This window comes from Monodelphis domestica, chromosome 4 (genome assembly GCF_027887165.1).
Source record: "Monodelphis domestica isolate mMonDom1 chromosome 4, mMonDom1.pri, whole genome shotgun sequence".
In the NCBI taxonomy this organism is placed as follows: domain Eukaryota; kingdom Metazoa; phylum Chordata; class Mammalia; order Didelphimorphia; family Didelphidae; genus Monodelphis; species Monodelphis domestica.
The window spans coordinates 191,345,800-191,367,658 of record NC_077230.1 but is presented as its reverse complement, the minus strand read 5'-3'; the positions used below and the strand labels follow the sequence as shown (position 1 = coordinate 191,367,658).

The 21,859-nt window shown below is 41.7% G+C and overlaps 1 protein-coding gene and 1 non-coding gene across 21 annotated transcripts in view; both read left to right on the top strand.

Annotated features, from left to right (window-relative positions):
- TTN (titin) overlaps positions 1-17,347 on the top strand; it is a 327,039-nt gene extending 309,692 nt beyond the window's left edge. For all 20 annotated transcript variants that reach the window (XM_056794077.1, XM_056794076.1, XM_056794075.1 and 17 more), the window contains 15 exons: positions 94-393; positions 1,397-1,699; positions 2,046-2,348; positions 2,446-3,030; positions 3,213-3,518; positions 3,606-3,905; positions 5,049-5,624; positions 5,732-6,037; positions 6,420-7,013; positions 7,152-12,886; positions 12,977-13,133; positions 14,203-14,888; positions 14,976-15,129; positions 15,606-15,908; positions 16,029-17,347. In XM_056794077.1, coding sequence (XP_056650055.1) covers positions 94-393; positions 1,397-1,699; positions 2,046-2,348; positions 2,446-3,030; positions 3,213-3,518; positions 3,606-3,905; positions 5,049-5,624; positions 5,732-6,037; positions 6,420-7,013; positions 7,152-12,886; positions 12,977-13,133; positions 14,203-14,888; positions 14,976-15,129; positions 15,606-15,908; positions 16,029-16,327 — 10,907 coding nt within the window. In that variant the 3' untranslated portion in view covers positions 16,328-17,347. The remainder of the gene's footprint in view (positions 1-93; positions 394-1,396; positions 1,700-2,045; positions 2,349-2,445; positions 3,031-3,212; positions 3,519-3,605; positions 3,906-5,048; positions 5,625-5,731; positions 6,038-6,419; positions 7,014-7,151; positions 12,887-12,976; positions 13,134-14,202; positions 14,889-14,975; positions 15,130-15,605; positions 15,909-16,028) is intronic.
- On the top strand, positions 14,322-14,388 carry MIR7314 (microRNA mir-7314). Its single transcript, NR_127527.1, has one exon. It is a non-coding gene; the product is annotated as a microRNA mir-7314 (primary transcript).
- Positions 17,348-21,859: the final 4,512 nt, after the last annotated feature.

Genomic DNA, 21,859 nt, shown 5'->3' with positions numbered 1-21,859 from the left:
AAAGTATTTTTATTTTTCTCTACTGCCACTATAGTCAAGATTCAACACCTAACTTCACCTTGAAATGAGATGGACTCTGTTTTCATTTTTCAGACAAACCTGGACCACCAACTGGGCCAATCAAAATTGATGAAATTGATGCTACTTCAGTCACCATTTCCTGGGAGCCGCCTGAATTGGATGGTGGTGCTCCACTAAGTGGTTATGTGGTAGAACAGCGGGATGCCCATCGACCAGGCTGGCTGCCAGTTTCTGAATCCGTGACTAGACCAACTTTTAAGTTTACCAGACTCACTGAAGGAAATGAATATGTGTTCCGGGTAGCTGCTACAAATCGCTTTGGAATTGGTTCTTACTTACAGTCTGAGGTCATAGAATGCCGTAGCAGCATCAGTAAGTTCTCCCTCCATTCCTCACCCAAAACAATGCATGAAAGAATGAGAAATCCATTCCATGATAATCTAGGAAATTAATAAAGACACATTTACAAAGATTTAAGGGAGTTGGATGGTATCTGGCAAGGTTTTATATTATTCCTCATATCAAAAATAAAATTTAGAGAAGGGATCTCACAGTTCATCCCATCCAATTTCCTAATTAAAGAAAAAAAAAGAAATCTGAGGATCAGAAAATGATTTGCCTAAGGTTGAATAACAGGATAGTAGCTGAATTGGGACTACAACACAAGTCTTATGGATCGTGGGGTTATGATCCTGTACTAATACCAAAGGATAAGAGAAGAGAAGCTTTTGGTCAGCAAATATCTATCAAGCTATGGTAGGTGCTCAGCAAAGACAAAGACATAATCCCTGCCCTCAAGTGGTCTGTAATATAAGCAGTTCAAATGGAGTAGACATCATTCAATCAATTGAGGACATATTATATACAGTGTAAATGGAAAGTAGTCCCAGAAGGAAGGCACTAGCAAAAGGCCAGGGGTAGGGAGAACCAGGCAAGGCCTCTTAAAAATGGGATATAAGATGAGTCTTTTTTTTTAAAGCTCTTAAATCAATACTAAGTATTGATTCCAAGACAGAAGAGAGATAAAGATAAGTCAAATGGAATTAAGTGATTTGTCTAGGGTCACTCTTCTAGGAAATATCTGAGGCCAGATTTGAACCAAGGTCCTCTCAATTTCCAGGCCTGGTGCTACCTAACTAATCCATTGTGCTACCTAACTTCCCCCATGAGCTGAGTCTTAATAGAAGGCAGGAGCATCAGGAAAAATACATACAGAAAATTCCTTGGAAATACCATCCCAAGACAGTCTTTTGAACTGCTTATAATACTAACTTGAGAGTTAGGGGCCATAGATTCATGAGTATTTTTGTGATTATTTTTCATTGCATATATAATGCCAATTTTCTATTAACTTGTGTTTCTTACTTTACAACAGGCATACCAGGACCTCCAGAAACAATACAGATCTTTGATGTTTCCCGTGATGGTATGACACTAACTTGGTACCCACCTGAAGATGATGGTGGCTCCCAGGTGACAGGTTATATCATAGAACGCAAAGAAGTCAGAGCAGATCGATGGGTCCGTGTCAATAAAGTAGCAGTGACCATGACACGTTATCGTTCCACTGGCCTCATCGAAGGATTAGAATATGAACACCGTATTACTGCCATTAATGCCAGAGGAACTGGGAAACCAAGTCGTCCTTCCAAACCTGTTGTTGCCATGGATCCAATTGGTAAGTAATCTCAAAGTCAGAGTGTCATACGTGTCAAGCCAGAAAGGACCTGAGTCTATTTAATTCTATACCCTTACTGTGAAAATAAGGAAAATGAATATAGGGAGTCAGAGTAAAAGGTGAGATGTGTTAGGAGAACCTCAGACTCTGGAGATGGTGCTTTTTCTACTATACCAAGACAAAGGGGAAACCAACAGATTTGTCTTAATGGGTAAAGTAAGTTTTCTCAAAATAGTCATTAATATCTTGTGTTTCAGTAGCCTTAGGATGGGTTTGTTAGGCAGTTTAGTTGGGCTTTTATTGTTATTTTTAAATTTATGGGCCATTTTATACTTTTTTTCCCCAGCTCCTCCAGGAAAACCTCAGAACCCAAGAGTTACAGATACTACAAGAACATCAGTCTCCCTTGCCTGGAGTATTCCTGAAGATGAAGGAGGATCTAAAGTCACTGGCTACTTGATTGAAATGCAAAAGGTGGATCAGCATGAATGGACCAAATGCAATACCACTCCAACCAAAATCCGGGAGTATACACTAACACATCTGCCTCAGGGGGCAGAATATAGATTCCGTGTCATGGCCTGTAATGCTGGTGGACCTGGGGAACCTGCTGAAGTACCAGGAACGGTGAAAGTCACTGAAATGCTTGGTAAGACGTGTAATTGCATACTTCCTTATATAACTATGTGTTAACTTTTTCTTGCATAAATAAACATGCTAAAATACTAAATTTTTTTCCCTTTCAGAATATCCTGATTATGAACTTGATGAAAGATACCAGGAAGGTGTCTTTGTAAGACAAGGTGGAGTCATTAGGCTCACCATACCAATCAAAGGAAAACCATTCCCAATATGCAAATGGACGAAGGAAGGCCAAGACATTAGCAAGAGAGCTATGATTGCAACTTCTGACACACACACTGAGCTTGTGATTAAAGAAGCAGATCGGGAGGATTCTGGCAACTATGACTTGGTTCTAGAAAACAAGTGTGGCAAGAAAGCAGTTTACATCAAGGTCAAGGTGATTGGAAGTCCAAATACTCCAGAAGGTCCCCTCGAATATGATGACATACAAGCTCGTTCCGTTAGAGTGAGCTGGAGACCTCCAGCTGATGATGGCGGCGCCGACGTCATAGGGTACATTGTTGAGAGGCGAGAAGTCCCTAAAGCTGCCTGGTATACCATTGATTCCAGAGTTAGAAGCACGTCTCTTGTGGTAAAAGGCTTAAAAGAGAATGTAGAGTATCACTTCCGTGTTTCGGCAGAAAACCAGTTTGGTATCAGCAAGCCCCTGAAATCTGAAGAACCAGTCATACCAAAAACACCACTGAGTAAGTCTGCATTTGTATTTCTAACTTAAAAAAATAAGCTCTCATTGCATAAAATATTTGTAAAGAGTTGGTGCTATAGAAATGCTTATTCCCTACCTCTTTCTCCACCCCGCCCCCCAACTTCAGGAATCATAAGCATGTGCAAATTATATTTAACATCTTGTTTGTTTTGATGCATGTAGACCCTCCAGAGCCTCCCAGCAATCCTCCAGAAGTGCTGGATGTAACTAAGAGTTCTGTCAGCTTGTCCTGGTCACGACCCAAAGATGACGGTGGTTCTCGGGTCACTGGGTACTACATTGAACGGAAAGAAACTTCTACTGACAAATGGGTTCGGCACAACAAGACCCAGATCACTACCACAATGTACACAGTCACAGGCTTGGTTCCTGATGCTGAATATCAATTCCGTATCATCGCACAGAATGATGTTGGCTTAAGTGAAACCAGTCCTGCTTCCGAACCAGTTGTATGCAAGGATCCTTTTGGTAAGAAAATGGTTATGTTTCTGAATAAATTGACTCATCTTTTCTTTGATCTTTGGCCACCTTCTCAAACATTTTAAAATGTTTCAGATAAACCAAGCCAACCTGGAGAGATTGAGATCCTATCTCTATCCAGAGACAGCGTTACGCTTCAGTGGGAAAAACCGGAATGTGATGGTGGGAAAGACATCCTTGGATACTGGATAGAATACCGGCAGTCTGGAGACAGTGCATGGAAGAAGAGCAATAAGGATCGTATTAAAGACAGGCAGTTCACAATCGGTGGTTTATTGGAAGCCACTGAATATGAATTCAGGGTTTTTGCTGAAAATGAGACTGGAATCAGCAGACCTAGAAGGACTGCCATGTCTGTGAAGACTAAACTGACATGTACGTATCCTTAAATTATAGATCCTTGGAATTGAAAAGTATGTAGTGCAGGGCCTGACATAGAATAAGCACTCAAAATGAATGCTGACTGTAGAAGTCATCTACTTCAAGCCCTATTCAAGCCCTATCCAGTGTTTGAATCATCTGTTACACAATGCTTTACTGGATAAATTAAATGGTAGGGGAAATTGTTTCTATGTAGAGTAGTCAGAGACTGGCATAAAGTTTTGCTGAATGCTAGCAATTTTGTAGACCATACATGTAGCATTTATTAAATGTGTGATAAGAAAGAATTATACATATTGGTACACACGTATATGCATATACACACATATACCAACAGAGAACTTTTGCATAGGGCCATTTTATTTTATTTTTTTAATTCCTTACCTTCTGAGATCAATACAAAGGATCGGTTCCAAGGCAGAAGAGCAGTAAAAGCTAGGCAATGGGGATTAAGGGACTTGCCCGGGGTAACACAGCTGTGAAGTGTCTGAGGCCAGATCTGAACCTAAAAACTCTTGTCTGGGCACTGAGACACTTAGCTGCCCCAATATAGGGCCATCTTAAATATGTAGTCCCAAAGGGGGCTACTAAGGACAGTGCTGTTGATCACATTGCTGCAACAGATCTCCCATTATGGCTATAGGTCTACTCTTCACCAAAGGTTCCAATATATCCATTTTAAAGGAAAGGATCAGATATTCTTCCCCATCCCGCTCCACCTTCCTGGTGAATAAAACTGAATTCTTTGCAAGGAGAAGACCTGGGGTTTTCAGAGGGAACTACCCCCCCACAAGTATACATAATTAGTTTCATTACATTTATGAAGGAAAAAGTCTATCTGACCTCGTTTTTGTGACCATGAAAAATGTTTCAGATCCCAAGAATATTATTTTTTCATTGGGGATCTGTAATAACCCTTGTAAAAAATCTTTTAAAAAGTTTAAAGCTAAAGTAATAATAACTAACATGTAGCACTTACTGTGTGCCAGGCACTCTGCTAATAAGCACTTTACAGTTATCTCATTTGATCCTCATAACTCTAATCAGCTAACGCCAGGTTTAGAGGAGTGAAAGATAAGTAGATTCCTTAGTAACAGAAAAATGCACACTTAATAGAATACTTTTTTCCCATTTCAGCTGGAGAGGCACCAGGAGTACGAAAAGAAATGGCAGATGTTACTACTCAATTGGGTGAAGCCGCTCAGCTCTCCTGCCAGATTGTTGGAAGGCCCCTTCCAGACATTAAATGGTTCCGCTTTGGCAAAGAACTAATACAAAGTCGAAAATACAAAATGTCATCAGATGGGCGCACTCATACTCTCACTGTAATGACAGATGAACAAGAGGATGAAGGTGTCTACACCTGCACAGCAACCAATGAACTTGGGGAGGTAGAAACCAGCAGCAAGCTACTCTTGCAAGCAACTCCTCAGTTCCACCCTGGTTTCCCGCTGAAAGAGAAATACTATGCAGCAGTGGGGTCTACTCTCCGTCTGCATGTTATGTACATTGGTCGCCCAGTACCTGCCATTACGTGGTTCCATGACAAGAAACCTTTGAAAAATTCAGAGACTGTTACCATTGAGAATACTGAGCACTATACTCATCTTATCATCAAGAATGTTCAGCGCAAGACTCATGCTGGGAAATATAAAGTGCAGCTGAGCAATGTATTTGGAACAGTCGATGCCACTCTTGATGTGGAAATACAAGGTATTTTATTTTATTTCACTTCAATTTCCCAAGGGAAAGGGCATATGGATTTTTTGAAACCTAAGCCACTGTTTCTATGGTTATTAATCTTGTTTTCTTATTAACAGATAAGCCAGACAAACCTATAGGGCCAATTGTGATTGAAGCACTACTTAAGAACTCTGCTGTAATCAGCTGGAAACCTCCTACAGATGATGGAGGATCATGGATAACCAACTATGTGGTTGAGAAATGTGAGGCAAAGGAAGGTGCCGAGTGGCAGCTGGTATCTTCAGCCATTTCAGTAACAAGCTGCAGAATTGTTAACCTCACAGAAAATGCTGGCTATTATTTCCGAGTATCTGCTCAGAACACCTATGGCATTAGTGAAGCTCTGGAGGTCTCCTCAATTGTGGTTATCAAGACTCCATTTGGTAAGCAAGGTCCAATTCTTGCATCACCATAAACTTCAGTCTTTACACATTGTCATTCTAAGAGAAAAGTTCATTTTACAAAAATGGCTGATCAAGATGGAAATTAGGCTACATGAAGTTTTTGTGAATCTAAATTCAGCAACAAAAGGAAGGGCAAGAAGTATGTGGCTTGTATCTCTCTCTTATTCAAATGCACTAGAATTTTTTTTCCTCCTCTGTAAGGTTCTTGGAGTAAACTGTCAATTTTTTTCTGAAAAATTTGCTTTCACACCAATATCCCAACTCATTATGTAAAAATTTATCACAAAGCAGGATTTTATGGTATTTAACAATAAGTATACCTATTTAACTTCATGATTTAAATCTTTTTGTTTTTATCCAGAAAAACCTGGTGCTCCTAGCAAACCAACTATAACTGCTCTTACAAAAGATTCCTGTGTTGTGGCTTGGAAGCCACCTTCCAGTGATGGTGGAGCAAAGATTAGAAATTACTACCTTGAGAAGCGTGAAAAGAAACAAAATAAGTGGATTGCTGTGACAACAGATGAAGTTCGAGAAACAGTCTTTTCTGTACAAAACCTTATTGAAGGTCTTGAATATGAGTTCCGTGTGAAATGTGAAAACCTAGGTGGTGAAAGTGAATGGAGTGAAATATCAGAACCTGTCACACCTAAATCTGATGTTCCAATACAGGCACCACACTTTAAAGATGAACTAAGAAATCTCAATGTCAGATATAAGAGCAATGCAACATTGGTCTGCAAAGTAACTGGCCACCCTAAACCTGTTGTCAAATGGTACCGCCAGGGCAAAGAAATTATTGCAGATGGAGAAAAGTATAGAATTCAGGAATTTAAGGGTGGATACTACCAACTCATCATTACAAATGTAACAGATGATGATGCCACTGTCTACCAAGTTAGAGCTACTAACCAAGGAGGATCTGTGTCCGGCACGGCCTCCTTAGATGTTGAAGGTAATGATATAAATAATAATACACCTTTGATGTTAGAGAACACATTCATATTCTGGATTTTCCCTATGTTTGATAGTAACTTCAAATGTTACTGTTTCTTAAAAAAAATTGTTTTTGTTCTTGTTTCCTTTGGTACAGTTCCTGCCAAGATACACTTGCCTAAAAATCTTGAAGGGATGGGAGCTGTTCATGCTCTCCGGGGAGAAGTCATCAGCATCAAGATTCCTTTCAGTGGCAAACCAGACCCAGTGATCACCTGGCAGAAAGGACAGGATCTCATTGACAACAATGGCCACTACCAAGTTATTGTCACTAGATCATTCACATCCCTTGTGTTCTCCAATGGAGTAGAGAGAAAAGACGCTGGCTTCTATGTCGTCTGTGCTAAAAATCGATTTGGAATTGATCAGAAGACAGTTGAGTTGGATGTAGCGGATGTTCCTGACCCTCCTAGGGGAGTCAAAGTGAGTGACGTCTCAAGAGATTCAGTCAACTTAACTTGGACTGAGCCAGCTTCTGATGGTGGGAGCAAAATCACCAACTACATCATTGAAAAATGTGCCACTACAGCAGAGAGATGGCTCCGTGTGGGTCAAGCTCGGGAAACACGATATACTGTGATTAACTTGTTTGGTAAGACTAGTTACCAGTTCCGTGTAATAGCTGAAAATAAATTCGGCCTCAGCAAACCTTCTGAACCTACAGAACCAACCATAACTAAGGAAGATAAAACCAGAGTAATGAACTATGATGAAGAGGTGGATGAAACCCGAGAAGTCAGCACAACTAAGGCTTCTCACTCTTCTACCAAGGAACTCTATGACAAGTATATGATTGCTGAAGACCTAGGACGTGGACAGTTCGGAATTGTCCACCGCTGTGTTGAAACTTCTTCTAAGAAGACATATATGGCCAAATTTGTCAAAGTTAAAGGAACTGACCAAGTTTTGGTAAAGAAGGAAATTTCTATTCTTAACACTGCTAGACATAAGAACATCTTATATCTCCATGAATCATTTGAAAGCATGGAAGAATTGGTTATGATCTTTGAATTTATTTCAGGGCTTGATATCTTTGAAAGAATTAACACCAGTGCTTTTGAGCTCAATGAAAGAGAAATTGTAAGTTACGTTCGCCAGGTCTGTGAAGCCCTTGAATTCTTACACAGTCACAATATTGGACACTTTGACATTAGGCCAGATAATATCATTTACCAAACAAGAAGAAGTTCCACTATTAAAATCATTGAATTTGGTCAAGCCCGGCAGTTGAAGCCAGGGGACAACTTTAGGCTTATGTTCACTGCTCCTGAATATTATGCACCGGAGGTACATCAACATGATGTTGTCAGTACAGCCACAGACATGTGGTCCCTCGGAACCCTGGTATATGTTCTGCTGAGTGGTATTAATCCATTCCTGGCTGAAACCAATCAACAGATGATTGAAAATATCATGAATGCTGAGTATAGCTTTGATGAAGAAGCATTCAAGGACATCAGCATTGAAGCCATGGACTTTGTTGATCGCCTGCTGGTGAAAGAAAGAAAATCTCGCATGACAGCTTCTGAGGCGCTCCAGCATCCATGGCTAAAGCAGAGGAGAGAAAATGTGAGCACTAAAGTCATCAGAACACTAAAACACAGGCGATACTATCACACCTTGATAAAGAAAGACCTGAACATGGTGGTATCAGCAGCCCGAATCTCCTGTGGTGGAGCCATCAGAGCTCAGAGGGGAGTGAGTGTTGCTAAAGTTAAAGTGGCATCAATTGAAATTGGCCCTATCTCTGGACAAATAATGCATGCTGTTGGAGAAGAAGGCGGATATGTAAAATATCAATGCAGCATTGAAAATTATGATGAATCTACCCAAGTGACCTGGTACTTTGGCATCAGACAGCTGGAGAACAGTGAAAAATACGAAATTACCTACCAAGATGGGCAAGCCACCATGTATGTTAAAGACATTACTAAAGCAGATGATGGTACGTACAGATGCAAGGTGGTCAATGACTATGGAGAAGACAGTTCCTATGCAGAACTCTTTGTTAAAGGTGTGAGAGAATCTTATGACTATTACTGTCGTAGAACTGTAAAGAAAATTAAACGGAGGACAGATGCTATGAGACTCCTGGAGAGGCCACCAGAATTTACTCTGCCTCTCTACAACCGGACTGCCTACATTGGTGAAAATGTCAGGTTTGGTGTGACCATAACAGTCCATCCAGAACCCCGAGTGACATGGTATAAATCAGGACAGAAGATCAAACCAGGTGATGATGACAAGAAGTATACATTTGAGACTGACAAGGGTCTTTACCAACTAACAATCAACAGTGTGACTATGGATGACGATGCTGAATATTCTGTGGTGGCACGGAACAAGTATGGTGAAGACAGCTGTAAAGCCAAGCTGACGGTGACGCCACATCCACCAGCGGCAGACACTACCCTAAGACCAATGTTCAAACGCTTACTGGCAAATGCAGAATGTCAGGAAGGCCAGAGTGTCTGCTTTGAAATTAGAGTTTCTGGCATCCCACCACCAACTTTAAAATGGGAAAAAGATGGGCAGCCTCTGTCCCTTGGTCCCAACATTGAAATTATCCATGAAGGCTTAGACTATTATGCTTTGCATATCAGAGATACATTGCCAGGTGACACAGGGTATTACAGAGTCACTGCCACCAACTCTGCTGGCTCTACAAGTTGCCAGGCTCACCTACAAGTAGAACGCCTCAAGTATGTCAAGCATGAATTCAAAACTCAAGAAGAGCGAGAAAGACACGTACAAAAACAAATTGACAAGACCCTAAGAATGGCTGAAATCCTTTCTGGTACTGAATCTGTGCCACTGACCCAAGTAGCCCAAGAGGCACTAAGAGAAGCTGCCATACTTTACAAACCAGCTGTAAGCACCAAGACTGTAAAAGGTGAATTTGTACTCCAAAAGGAAGAAAAGAAGGAAGAAAAACGACTCCGTATGCCTTACGAAGTACCAGAGCCACGCAGGTACAAACGCACCACTGTTGAGGAAGACCAACACATCAAGCAGTTTGTGCCGATGTCTGACATGAAATGGTACAAGAAACTACGTGATCAGTATGAGATGCCTGGAAAGATTGACAGAATTGCACAGAAAAGGCCCAAACGTATTCGCCTCTCAAGATGGGAACAGTTCTATGTGATGCCTCTTCCACGCATTACAGACCAATACAGACCTAAGTGGCGCATACCGAAACTGTCCCAAGATGATCTTGAGATAGTGAGACCAGCCCGTCGACGGACACCATCTCCTGATTATGACTACTACTATTATCGACCTAGAAGGAGGTCTCTTGGTGACCTTTCAGATGAAGAAATTCTCCTTCCAATTGATGATTACTTAGCTATGAAAAGGACTGAAGAAGAAAGGCTGCGCCTTGAAGAAGAACTTGAACTTGGCTTCTCTGCTTCCCCACCAAGCAGGAGTCCTCCCCAGTTTGAGCTATCTAGTCTACGTTATTCTTCACCCAGTGCTCATGTCAAAGTAGATGAAACAAGAAAAGACTTTAGATATTCAACTTATCATATCCCATCTAAAATGGAAACTGGCACAAGTTACATGGAATTACGTGAACGCCATGCCAGAGCTGCATACAGACATCCTAGGCAGCGACAAAGAATCATGGCTGAGAAAGAGGATGAGGAATTACTCCGTCCAGTTACAACAACCCAGCGACTCTCAGAATATAAAAGTGAACTTGACCATATGGCCAAGATGGCTAAAGAAGAAAAATCTAGGAAAAAAACCAGAAGAGAAAGAGAAATAACTGAAATAACAGAAATTGAAGAAGAAATTGAAATATCAAAACGTGCACAAAGAGAGTCATCTTCATCTGTCTCTAGGCTGCTAGGAAGACGACGATCTCTTTCTCCAACTTATATTGAATTAATGAGGCCAGTATCTGAATTAATACGGCCACGTACACAACCGGCTGAGGAATATGAAACTGAAAGAAGATCTCCAACTCCAGAGAGGACTCGGCCGCGTTCCCCTAGCCCAGTGTCAAGTGAAAGATCACTCTCGAGATTTGAGAGAACTGCAAGATTTGACATATTTTCCAGGTATGAGTCTATGAAGGCTGCATTAAAGACTCAGAAATCATCAGAACGAAAGTATGAAATTCTCAGTCAGCAGCCTTTCACTCTGGACCATGCCCCTCGAATCACACTGAGAATGCGCTCTCATCGTGTACCATGTGGGCAAAATACCCGCTTCATCTTAAATGTTCAGTCTAAGCCAACTGCTGACATTAAGTGGTATCATAATGGTGTGGAACTCCAAGAGAGCAGCAAGATTCATTATACTAACACAAGTGGAGTTCTGACCTTGGAAATTCTGGACTGCCATATCGATGACAGCGGGACATACCGTGCCGTGTGCACTAATTACAAGGGAGAAGCTTCTGACTACGCAACGTTAGATGTTACCGGTGGGGCCTATACTACCTATACTTCCCAACGCAAAGATGAGGAAGTACCAAGATCGATTTTTCCTGAATTAACCAGGACGGAGGCATATGCAGTTTCATCATTTAAGAAAACGTCTGAGATGGAAGCTTCCTCATCTGTAAGGGAAGTCAAATCACAAATGACAGAGACCAGGGAAACTCTCACATCACAGGAACGTTATGCTTCAACTGAAATGAAGGCCACAGCATCTGAAGAAAGGTCAGTGGAGGAGAAAGCCACTCACAGAAAGATTAAGACCACTTTGGCAGCAAGGATTCTAACCAAACCACGGTCCATAACAGTATATGAGGGCGAGTCTGCAAGATTCTCTTGTGACACTGATGGTGAACCAGTACCAACAGTTACATGGTTGCGTGCAGGTCAAGTCATCAGTTCCTCTGGCCGTCACCAAGTGACAACCACAAAGTACCATTCTACCTTTGAGATTTCTTCAGTCCAGGCCTCAGATGAAGGCAGCTACACTGTGGTGGTAGAAAACTCTGAAGGAAAACAGGAAGCGCAATTTACTCTGACACTTCAAAAGACCAGAGTCCCTGAAAAGTCAGTTACATCACCACCAAGAGTCAAGTCCCCCGAGCCTCATGCAAAATCTGCAGAAGCAGTGAAGTCACCCAAGAGAGTGAAATCGCCAGAGCTAGTCCCTTCTCACCCCAAAACCGCATCGCCAACAGAAACCAAAGCCGCCCCCACTGAGAAAGAACAGCTCCCGATCGCTGCTCCTCCTAAGATAGTTCAGCCACTGAAAGTGGAAGCTTCTAAAGACATCGCAAAGCTGACGTGTGCAGTTCAAAGCAGTGTTTTAAGTGCCAAAGAAGTAGCATGGTATAAAGATGGCAAGAAATTGAAGGAAAATGGCCATTTCCAGTTTCATTATTCAGCAGATGGCACGTATGAACTCAAAATCCACAACCTCACTGAAGCTGACAGAGGAGAATATGTCTGTGAAATTTCTGGTGAAGGTGGAGCTTCTAAGACTAATTTCCAGTTTGTTGGCCAAGCCTTTACGAGTATCCGTGACCAACTGTCCAGCACTCTTGAGACCAAGACATCAGTTGAAGAAACTGTTGAAACAAGAGAGACCAAGAAATCAATTCAGAAAACTGCTGAGGCAACAGAGACCAAGAAAGCCGTTGAGAAAACTGCTGAGTCAACAGATATTAAGAAATCTGCTCAGAAAGCAACTGAGCCAACAGAAACCAAGAAAACAGAAAAGAAAGATGCTAGGCCAGCCACTTCAAAGCCAGTAATTGTTACTGGCCTACAAGACATGGCCATAACTGCAAATACTGTTGCCAAGTTTTCAATTAAAGCCACAGGAGAGCCTTGGCCCACTGTTAGCTGGACTAAGGATGGAAAGGTAAACTTTTCTTAACCTCTACACATTGTCTAGAAATTCTATCCCCAAATTAGCCCACAACTTTAAAATCAAATTAATTCTATCCCACAGGCTCTTGTACAAGACGGAAAATATGAACTCTCTGAAGACAAAGGAGGATTCTACTTAGAAATACGGGAGACCAGTGCTTCAGACAGTGGCCTCTTTACATGCACAGTAATAAATTCAGCTGGATCCGTTTCCTCTAGCTGCAAATTAACAATAAAGGGTAGGTTCATTTTCTGCTGTCAGTTTGTTTAACTAGATGAAGGGAACCAATATGTAGATATTACTTTTTTTAATCGTTTTTTAAAAATTAGCTCAAAACAAAAACAGATTTCCAAACTCTGTGATACTATTTCTGTATAGACCTAGCAACAAGGTCTTTGCTACACTCATTGGCATCATCAAAAGCACTATCTGAACATGGTACTACTGTGTTAGGAACTATACAACACAAAATAGATGTCACACAGCCAGGCTTTGCCTTCTGGTAATTTATGATGTACCAGTTGACGAGGGCTGCTTTTCAGTTTCTTGGCTTGAAACTTTCCCTTTGATGCACTAAAGAAGGGATTCTAAACCTTTTTGGTATGTAATAGACTTCAGTAGAAGTCAGATGAAGCCTATGAACCCCTTCTCAAAATAATGTTTTTAAATGTATAAGTAAAATACATAGGACTATAAATGAAAACACTTCTACTGAATCATAGTTACTAAAATATTTTTTTAAAAAACAAGTTCACCACACCCCAGGTTAGGAGCCCCTTGCACTAAAACCTTCATTTAGAATACTTCTATTTTTTTCTTCATCATACATGTCCTTTTGGAAAGGCATTTTTGTTAAGTGATCAGAATCATATTTACATTGAATTCCCCATTAAATTAATATGCATGAGCATTTGATGAGTTTTTGTCCAGAGAGATCTGGGTACTCTTGTCCCCTCAATTTTGCAAGTTTTCCAACTGCTGAGTCGATGGGAATATGATTGGGGATATAGACTCTAAAGGATCGTCCTAGTGCAAATATCAATAATATGGAAATGGGTCTTGATCAATGACACATGTAAAACCCAGTGGAATTGCGCGTCAGCTATGGGAGTGGGTTAGGAGGGAGGGAAGGGAAATAACATGAATCTTGTAACCATGAAAAAATATTCTAAATTAACTAATTAAATAAAATTTCCAAAAAAAAATTTTGTAAGTTTTCTTTAGCCATAAATATTTCATACAAGACTAAAGAATAAATCTGTTTCCAATTACAATGTAATGCCAATATAGAGAATTTTCTTTTCTAGATACTAAAGAAGAGGAAAAGAAAATTATGACACAAAAGACTTCAGAAATAGCTTCTCAGAAAAAAGCAGTTGCCCAAGAAGTTACCAAAATGGCCATGGTTTCTGAAGAAATCCAGAAATCAGAAACAGTGTCTCATGAGAAGTCATCTGTCAAGGAGGAATTTTCAAAGGCACTGATTTCTGAAGAAATCAAGAAATCAGAAGCAGCCTCACTGGGAAAATCAGTTGTCCATGAGGAAATTGTGAAAAAGACCCAGGCATCAGAAGAAATCAGAGCTCATGCTGAAATTAAAGCATCTTCCACTCAGATGAGCATATCTGAGGGTCAGAAAATTACTCTAAAGGCTAACATTGCGGATGCCTCTGAAGTAAGGTGGGTACTGAATGGAGTGGAGCTTACAAACTCAGAAGATTACAGATATGGGGTGTCTGGCAATGATCACACCTTAACCATCAAGAAAGCCAGCCACAGAGATGAAGGAATACTTACCTGTGTGGGAAAAACCAGCCAAGGGATCATCAAGTGCCAGTTTGACATGATGCTATGTCAAGAGCGCTTAGATGCCCCTGTCTTCATCACCCAACCCAAGTCACAAAATGTGAATGAAGGACAAAACGTGCTCTTTTCTTGTGAAATCAATGGAGATCCATCCCCTGAAATTGAGTGGTTTAAAAATAACCTGCCGGTAAGTTCTTTAGGGCTAATTTGTTTTTGAGATAAAGACCATCTCTGTTTCTTGAGGATCTTAATAGAACATGTTTTTCTTTCTTAGATTTCTGTTTCTTCAAATGTTAGAGTAAGCCGCTCCAAAAATGCATATTCTCTTGAAATTCGAAATGCAGCAGTAACTGACAGTGGAAAATATACAATAAAAGCCAAAAATTTCCATGGACAATGTTCTGCTACAGCATCCTTAACAGTGCTCCGTAAGTGTTCTTCTGTCCTTTGATCCATCAGTGCCTTTTTTATCACATGCATACAGAGAAATGCATATGCCTGGAGTTTGATTGTTGGATGAGATATGTAAGAGGGTATGGGCATTCTGCAATGATTCATGCATTTAATCATACTTTTTTTTTTTAACTTTTGTGTCACATTTCAAAATAAAGTGCTACAAATGTCCTACTGCAAAAATGTATGATATAATGATGTTCTCTTTAGGCTTAATCAAATTCCCCCCCTAGTGATCCATGGTATACTTGCACGCAATATAATGCTGGCCATTTAAGGATTCCTTTTTCCAAGGCTTGAAGGGATTGGGCTAGCTTTCGATGGTCCTGTATCTGCTTACGCTTCAACAGCAAAGTCTTTTTTGTTTTTCCGTTTCTGTAAGTCAGTGTCTGATGTCACCAATTAACAGGATGCCATTGATGTTTCATTGTGTCTTTGCTATGCTCCACAGCTCTAGTGGAAGAACCTTCCAAAGAGGTAGTATTGAGGACAAGTGATGACACAAGCATGCAAGGAATTTTCTCTTCTCAATCAGTTCAAATGTCTGCCTCAAAGCAAGAGGCATCCTTCAGCAGTTTCAGCACTAGCAGCACTAGCAGCATGAGTGAAATGAAATTTGCAAGCATGTCTGCGCAAAGCATGTCTTCCATGCAAGAGTCTTTTGTAGAGATGAGTTCCAGAAGTTCTATGGGAAAATCTAGTATGACACAACTGGAAAGTTCAACTAGTAGAATGCTTAAAGCAGGTATAAGAGGTGAGCAATAAAATTACTGGTAGAGATAGAAAAATGTAGTGCCCTAGAATAATATTTGGTAGAAAGTTAATCACTACTTTTAACCAAAATAAACATAAACCTTTTTCCTCTTCCATAAAGGAATTCCACCTAAAATTGAAGCTCTTCCATCCGATATTAGCATTGATGAAGGCAAAGTTTTAACACTAGCCTGCGCTTTTACGGGAGAACCCATTCCTGAAATAACATGGTCCTATGGTGGAAGAAAAATCCAAAATCAAGAACAACAAGGCAGATTCCATATTGAGACCACTGATGACCTCACAACTCTGATCATCATGGATGTGCAAAAGAAGGATGGCGGACTTTACACCCTGAGCTTAGGGAATGAATTTGGATCTGACTCTGCCACTGTGAATATAAATATCAGATCAATTTGAGAGCCTGGGCTCTTATAATTACACTTGACTTTTTGCAAGTGATTCACATGGACTAAATAACAAAACTGCTTCACATGGACTAAACTTTCTGATCTGTAAATATAAAAAGTATTTTTTTATCGATCTAAGTGAGACAAAGGCCAAAGTAATACGTAACTTGTTGTCATTATGGTTAACTTAAGAACATTATACATTTCTTATTGACATGTACATACTGTATATAGCCGAAGTAACGGTTATCAAGTTTTGTACCATTTATTTAGTGACATTTTACAATGCAACTTATGGAACTAACCGTTGGTAGGAGAAAGTTTCTCATGAAACGAATACCCTGCTCAACATTTAACTAATCTTTGTGCCTCAACAAAGTGTTGATGTCTAAGAAAGCCTCAGTGGGTAGAGAGATTCCCCACTGAAGATGCTCTTGTACCTAAGAGATAATGCTGTTCTTGTCACCTAATACATGCACAAATATTTACTGAATCAGAAATGTAAGGCATTAGCGATGTTTGCAAATACCCTCCTGTAGACCTCACTTAAATGCCTCACATTCCTTCTGATTACGTCACACTCAGAATTTTCATTCAACTTAACCTATTGGTCAGGACAAAGTGTAAGCGGCCAACACTTTGTTCACTCTTCTGTACTGCTTCTGGCATGAGGACTGCCTGGACAGCTTGAAAAAGTAACATCTCCTGGCCATTCCCTCATTTAACCAAGATGTTCAGGTTTTCCCATGCAGAAGCAGTGCCCACTCCTGGAGGTTCCTAGGGTGCAATAATTGTGTTTGTGTGGTAGTATTAGAATTCTCTTACACCTAAAATCGGGGCAACTAAGCAATGAGCCACAGCAGAGAAAACAAAAAGCCAACACAAGAAGCTGCTGTTGAACCAGCAAACAATGCCCTCGACTTCAATCTAATGTAGTTCTTTTCAATTAGAAATAAATGATCGCTAATTGTAATTGTTGAACCTCCTCGAGGAAGTAGCATTGAAATAAAGCATGCTATCTGCACCTCAAGATGTGTCATTGTTATTATTTACCTGTTTGTTTTTTCAGTAATTTGCTAATTGGGGGAGGGCGGTGGGGAACCTTGATCCATATGTATAAATTAAACCACAAGTTAGACAAACTATCATTTGTCTCAGCAAAACTCACCTTAATCAGTTATGGTCTTTCAAGCAAACACTAATTATATGCCGTGCACTTGAGGGAGGAAAATAAAGTCCAGGTAATACAGTTCATATTGATCAGTGCACAGAAATAAATGTATCTTGAACACGGATCAGAGTAATATAGTCTAGTAGTACCTGATATTGTCTTCTCTCTCCCAATGCCCTACAGAAGAGTACTGGACTGATAGGCTGAATATCTGATGGATGCAGAAAAACAACCAGTCTGTTTTTCTGCCACTAACAAGTCGCTTGAGAATTGATCAAATCCACATCAGTCAAAAAACATTCATTAAGTGCTGTTAAACTGGAAAAAACACAGAACTATTAAATAGTCTGATAAGACCACGTCTTTCATCAGGAGAGGGATTGCGGTACAATCGTTAGGCCTCCACACAGTCAGGCGCAAGGCAAAGCCACACAGAGGAGGCTCCAGCTACTGTGTTCTGGGAGTGTCACCCGCTGGGCGACAGCTCCAAAGAAAAACAGAATTCCAGGAACTTAAATACCTCTGAGGGAACTGAGGAGGGGAGTAGGGCCCACTGGCTTTACAAGGGCTACAAAGACAGTTCTAGACAGGATTATCAGGGAGAGGCTGATGCTTCACAATGGACACCAAAGGGAAAGATCCAGCCAAGGCTGGGCTACCGGAGAAGGACTCTGACACAAACTACAGGGACAAAAAAGGGTACGTCACACCTGACTGAGTCTGCTAGCTCCACCTAAAGCACTTCAAGGTCTATCCTTAGTCTGAAACTGGTGAAGTTCTCATGGGACAGACAAGGTCAAACTTGAGGTCTTCAGGCCTCCCGCCGCTACCTGCTTGGGGTTCTTCAGATCTCAAGATTGGGGTTTCTAGATTCCAAGCTGAGAGGGCCTACTCTCTGCCAGACACTGAGCACCAAGGAGACAAAGGAAGCTGAACCCTAGGATCTCTCAAAGAGCTCATGTGCAACATGCAAACAACTATGGCTAAACAAGCTGTGTGAGGGAAGAATCAACAGAGGGAAGACACTGGCCTGGGCGGGGAGTGAAGAGGGGACAGGCAAAAATTTCCTATAGAAGGTAGGATTTTAGATGGGATTTGAAGGAAACCAAGAGGCTCAGATGAGGCTAGATTAACCTATGCTTTGATTCAAGAATGCACACACAGACCAAAAGTACTTGGGTGAGAATCTATTCTTTTAAATCCTTACTTTCCATCTTATAATCAAATACTGTGTACTGGTAAGTGGGGTAAGGGCTAGGCAATGGGGGTCAAGTGACTTGCCCAGGGTCACACAGCTGGGAAGTGTCTGAGGCCAGGGTTGAACCTAGGACCTCCCATCTCTAGGTCTGGTTCTCAATCCACTGAGCTACCCAGCTGCCCCCAAATATCTCACTTTCAGTGAGAGATTTGCTCTGAATAACAAAAAGCAAGCAGTTCATCTCTAGTAGTCAAGGTTTATGAAGACCTTTATGAATTGGTCACTTAGCTACTTGGGAGGAAGGAAGCATCCAAGTTTTATCATAATTCATCAGTCCATAAAATTAACCACTTGGCTAAATTGATTTCCATCTTTCTTTAGTAGCGCCCACAAGGAACAAAGCTAATGCAGCCCTCAATTTTTTAGAGGAAGGGGTAAAAGGAAATTATTTGTTCTCTTTGAATCTACACTTATGAAAGGGAATCCTTTATCCCATTTGTCTAGTTTGAGTTAACACTATGGTTAACAATAACTTAAGAACCCCAAAGTAGTACCTCACCAGATTGTGAAGACAGGATTAACTCTGCTTTGTCTACTTTTGAATTGAATCAACAAAAGCTTGAACACCCTACTTAGCACTAGGTGGAGGAGCTCTCCATCCTTTCAACTCAATCAGCCAGGAAATGAGAATTCATACCTCAGCCAGCCAGGAATCTATGAACTCTTTTGATGAGTATTCATGCCTCCATAAGGTGAGAAGTGGTTCCCACAAACACTGCCCAGCAGTGTTGGGCAATTTGGAAGCTGTGATTGGCCCTTGTAAAGAGGGGAAGGGACAAAAAGCCATTATAAAAGGCCCTGAATTTCTGAGTCCAGGGGAGTCAGCTTCAAGAAGGTCGGCTCAAGGAAGAAAGTCAGCCTCAGGAGTCACCTTCAGTCATTGTCTTGACCTGCCTCTTGAAGGAAACTTGGGTGAGTGGATAGCTGGCTTTCCCTTCCTGTCTTCTGGAGAGAGTTTAATTCTGGTTGAGGGTCAACAAGTGCTGGCTGAATCCAGCACCAGAGCAATATTTAGTTAGATAGGCTGTCTTCCCTACCCTTTTGTATTTCTCTACTTTCACTCTTTCCATCTCTTTTGTAAATAAAAGCTCTTAAAGTTATTTCGACTTTGAGCAATAATACTTTGAATCGGGGACTACCGTATTATTTATAATTTTCATATATTTCAGCCAAATTATTAATTTTTAACCCTTACAAGGTTACACACATGCATTCACTGAACAAGATGAGGATGTATTCAGCAAGCGCCTACCAGCAAAGCTGCTCCGGTAGGAGACAAGCCAGGAGCAGCGTACTTGGTGCTCCTGAGAGAAGACTATCTGGCCCAAGATAACAGAAAGGAACCTTCTACCTCCAGGCCTGCTGACGGAAAGACTCACCTGAGGAAATTGCATTTGTGTTGGACTTGTAAGGATCAGAAGGATTTCGATAGGCAGAAACGGAGACACAGACCTACCAGGCAGTGGCCATGAGGAGCGCAGGAAAGGCCAGTGCGTTTCTGGGAAAAGCAGTTGTTCACTACGGTGCATAAAGATATTCCATAGGTTAGTTAGGAAGGGAGTAGAGTAGGAAAAAAATAGATTTGGCTAAATGGTGCAAGTCTGTTAAAGAGTTTCTGACTTAAGCGAATGGGGCCACAGAAGACTTCTGAGCAGGGCAGGAAATGGGCACGGAGCCCTAGAGGGATTCATTGAGAGGGATCACCCAGGACATTCTGGGAGGAGAAACATCCGAAGGCTGGGAAATCAGGAATTGAATGCAACAGCCCAGCCGTGACTGCGCGGAAGGCTGGAATTGGAATGAGGAAGACCCTGCAAATCTAGGAACTGTGTGACCATGGGCAAGCCATTTAACCTGTCTGAACTTCATTTGCCTCACTGGCGAATGAAGAAGTTGGACGAGAAGACCTCCGAGGACTCCCTCGTAGAGCTAAATCTAAGACAGAGAGCTTGTTAGTCACAAGAAAAAAAAAACAACTCCAACACCTGAAATAGTTTTAGAAGAAATTTATGTCATTTAGGAGAGAATGAGAGTCTTTGTGAGGCTGCAAGATGTAATTCAGAGGGAGGCCCAAGGGTATGTGCCCAATCGGCCTCACAAAGGCAGCAGGTCATTAATGGCCCCATTTGGGGTTTTCTTGGCAGAGATACTGGAGTGGTCTGCCTTTTCCTTCTCTGGCTCTTTTGGCGGATGAGGAAACTGAGGCAGATAGAGTGAAAGGACTTGGCTTGGGGCCCCACAGCTAGGAAGTATCTGGAGCCAGATTTGAACTGAAGACAGGGAGTCTTCCTGGCCTTGGGTCTGGCACTCACCACTGCACCGCCTCCCTGCCCTGCTTCATCACTTGGAAAGTCTCCAAACACGATTGTGCCTTTCCCAACACACCATCACCTGGGTGTCCAAAACTCACCCCCACCAAACAAAGCCTATCAAAGCAAGAGATCAGCCGGTCTGGGATAGATGCTTCTGATGCTAAAAGCCTCTGCTCCCAGCTAGGGACAGGAGCACCAAGAGGAAGCGGGCAAAGCAGGGACACCCCCAAACAAAATGGCACAAAGTAAAGCAAGACAAAGGGGTGCCCCAGTGCGGGACAAACAGGAGGCCATGAGAGGAACTTAAAGCTCTATTTGCTTTCCCAGAAGAGAAGACTGGGGCCCTGAGAGGTGAGGGGCCCCCACAAAGTGTCTGGGTACCCCTAGTCCAGGTCCCCCAGAATAAGGGGAGCATACATGCTGGCCACTCTCTCTCTCTTTCTCTCTCTGGCTTAGGACAGAATAGCCACCTTCAAATTACTCATCTCGCCAGCCGTAGTTTCCTCATCTGTAAAATGGAGATAGGAGGCAGCTAAGGGAATATAACGAGTCGGGGAGACCTCAGTTCAAATCTGGATTCAGACACTTACTAGCGTGTAACTCTGGGCAAGTCATTTAAGCTGTCTGCCTTAATCCCCCAGAGCACGTGGCCAACCACTACAGTATCTCCTCCAAGAAGCCCCCCTGGATAGCATGGCCAGCCTGGGCCTGAACGAGGGGAACTTCCCTCCAGGGGACGCTAGCCCTGCAGCGCCTCGAAGCCCCCTTACTTCCTATTGGGATAGAGGCAGAGAGGGACAT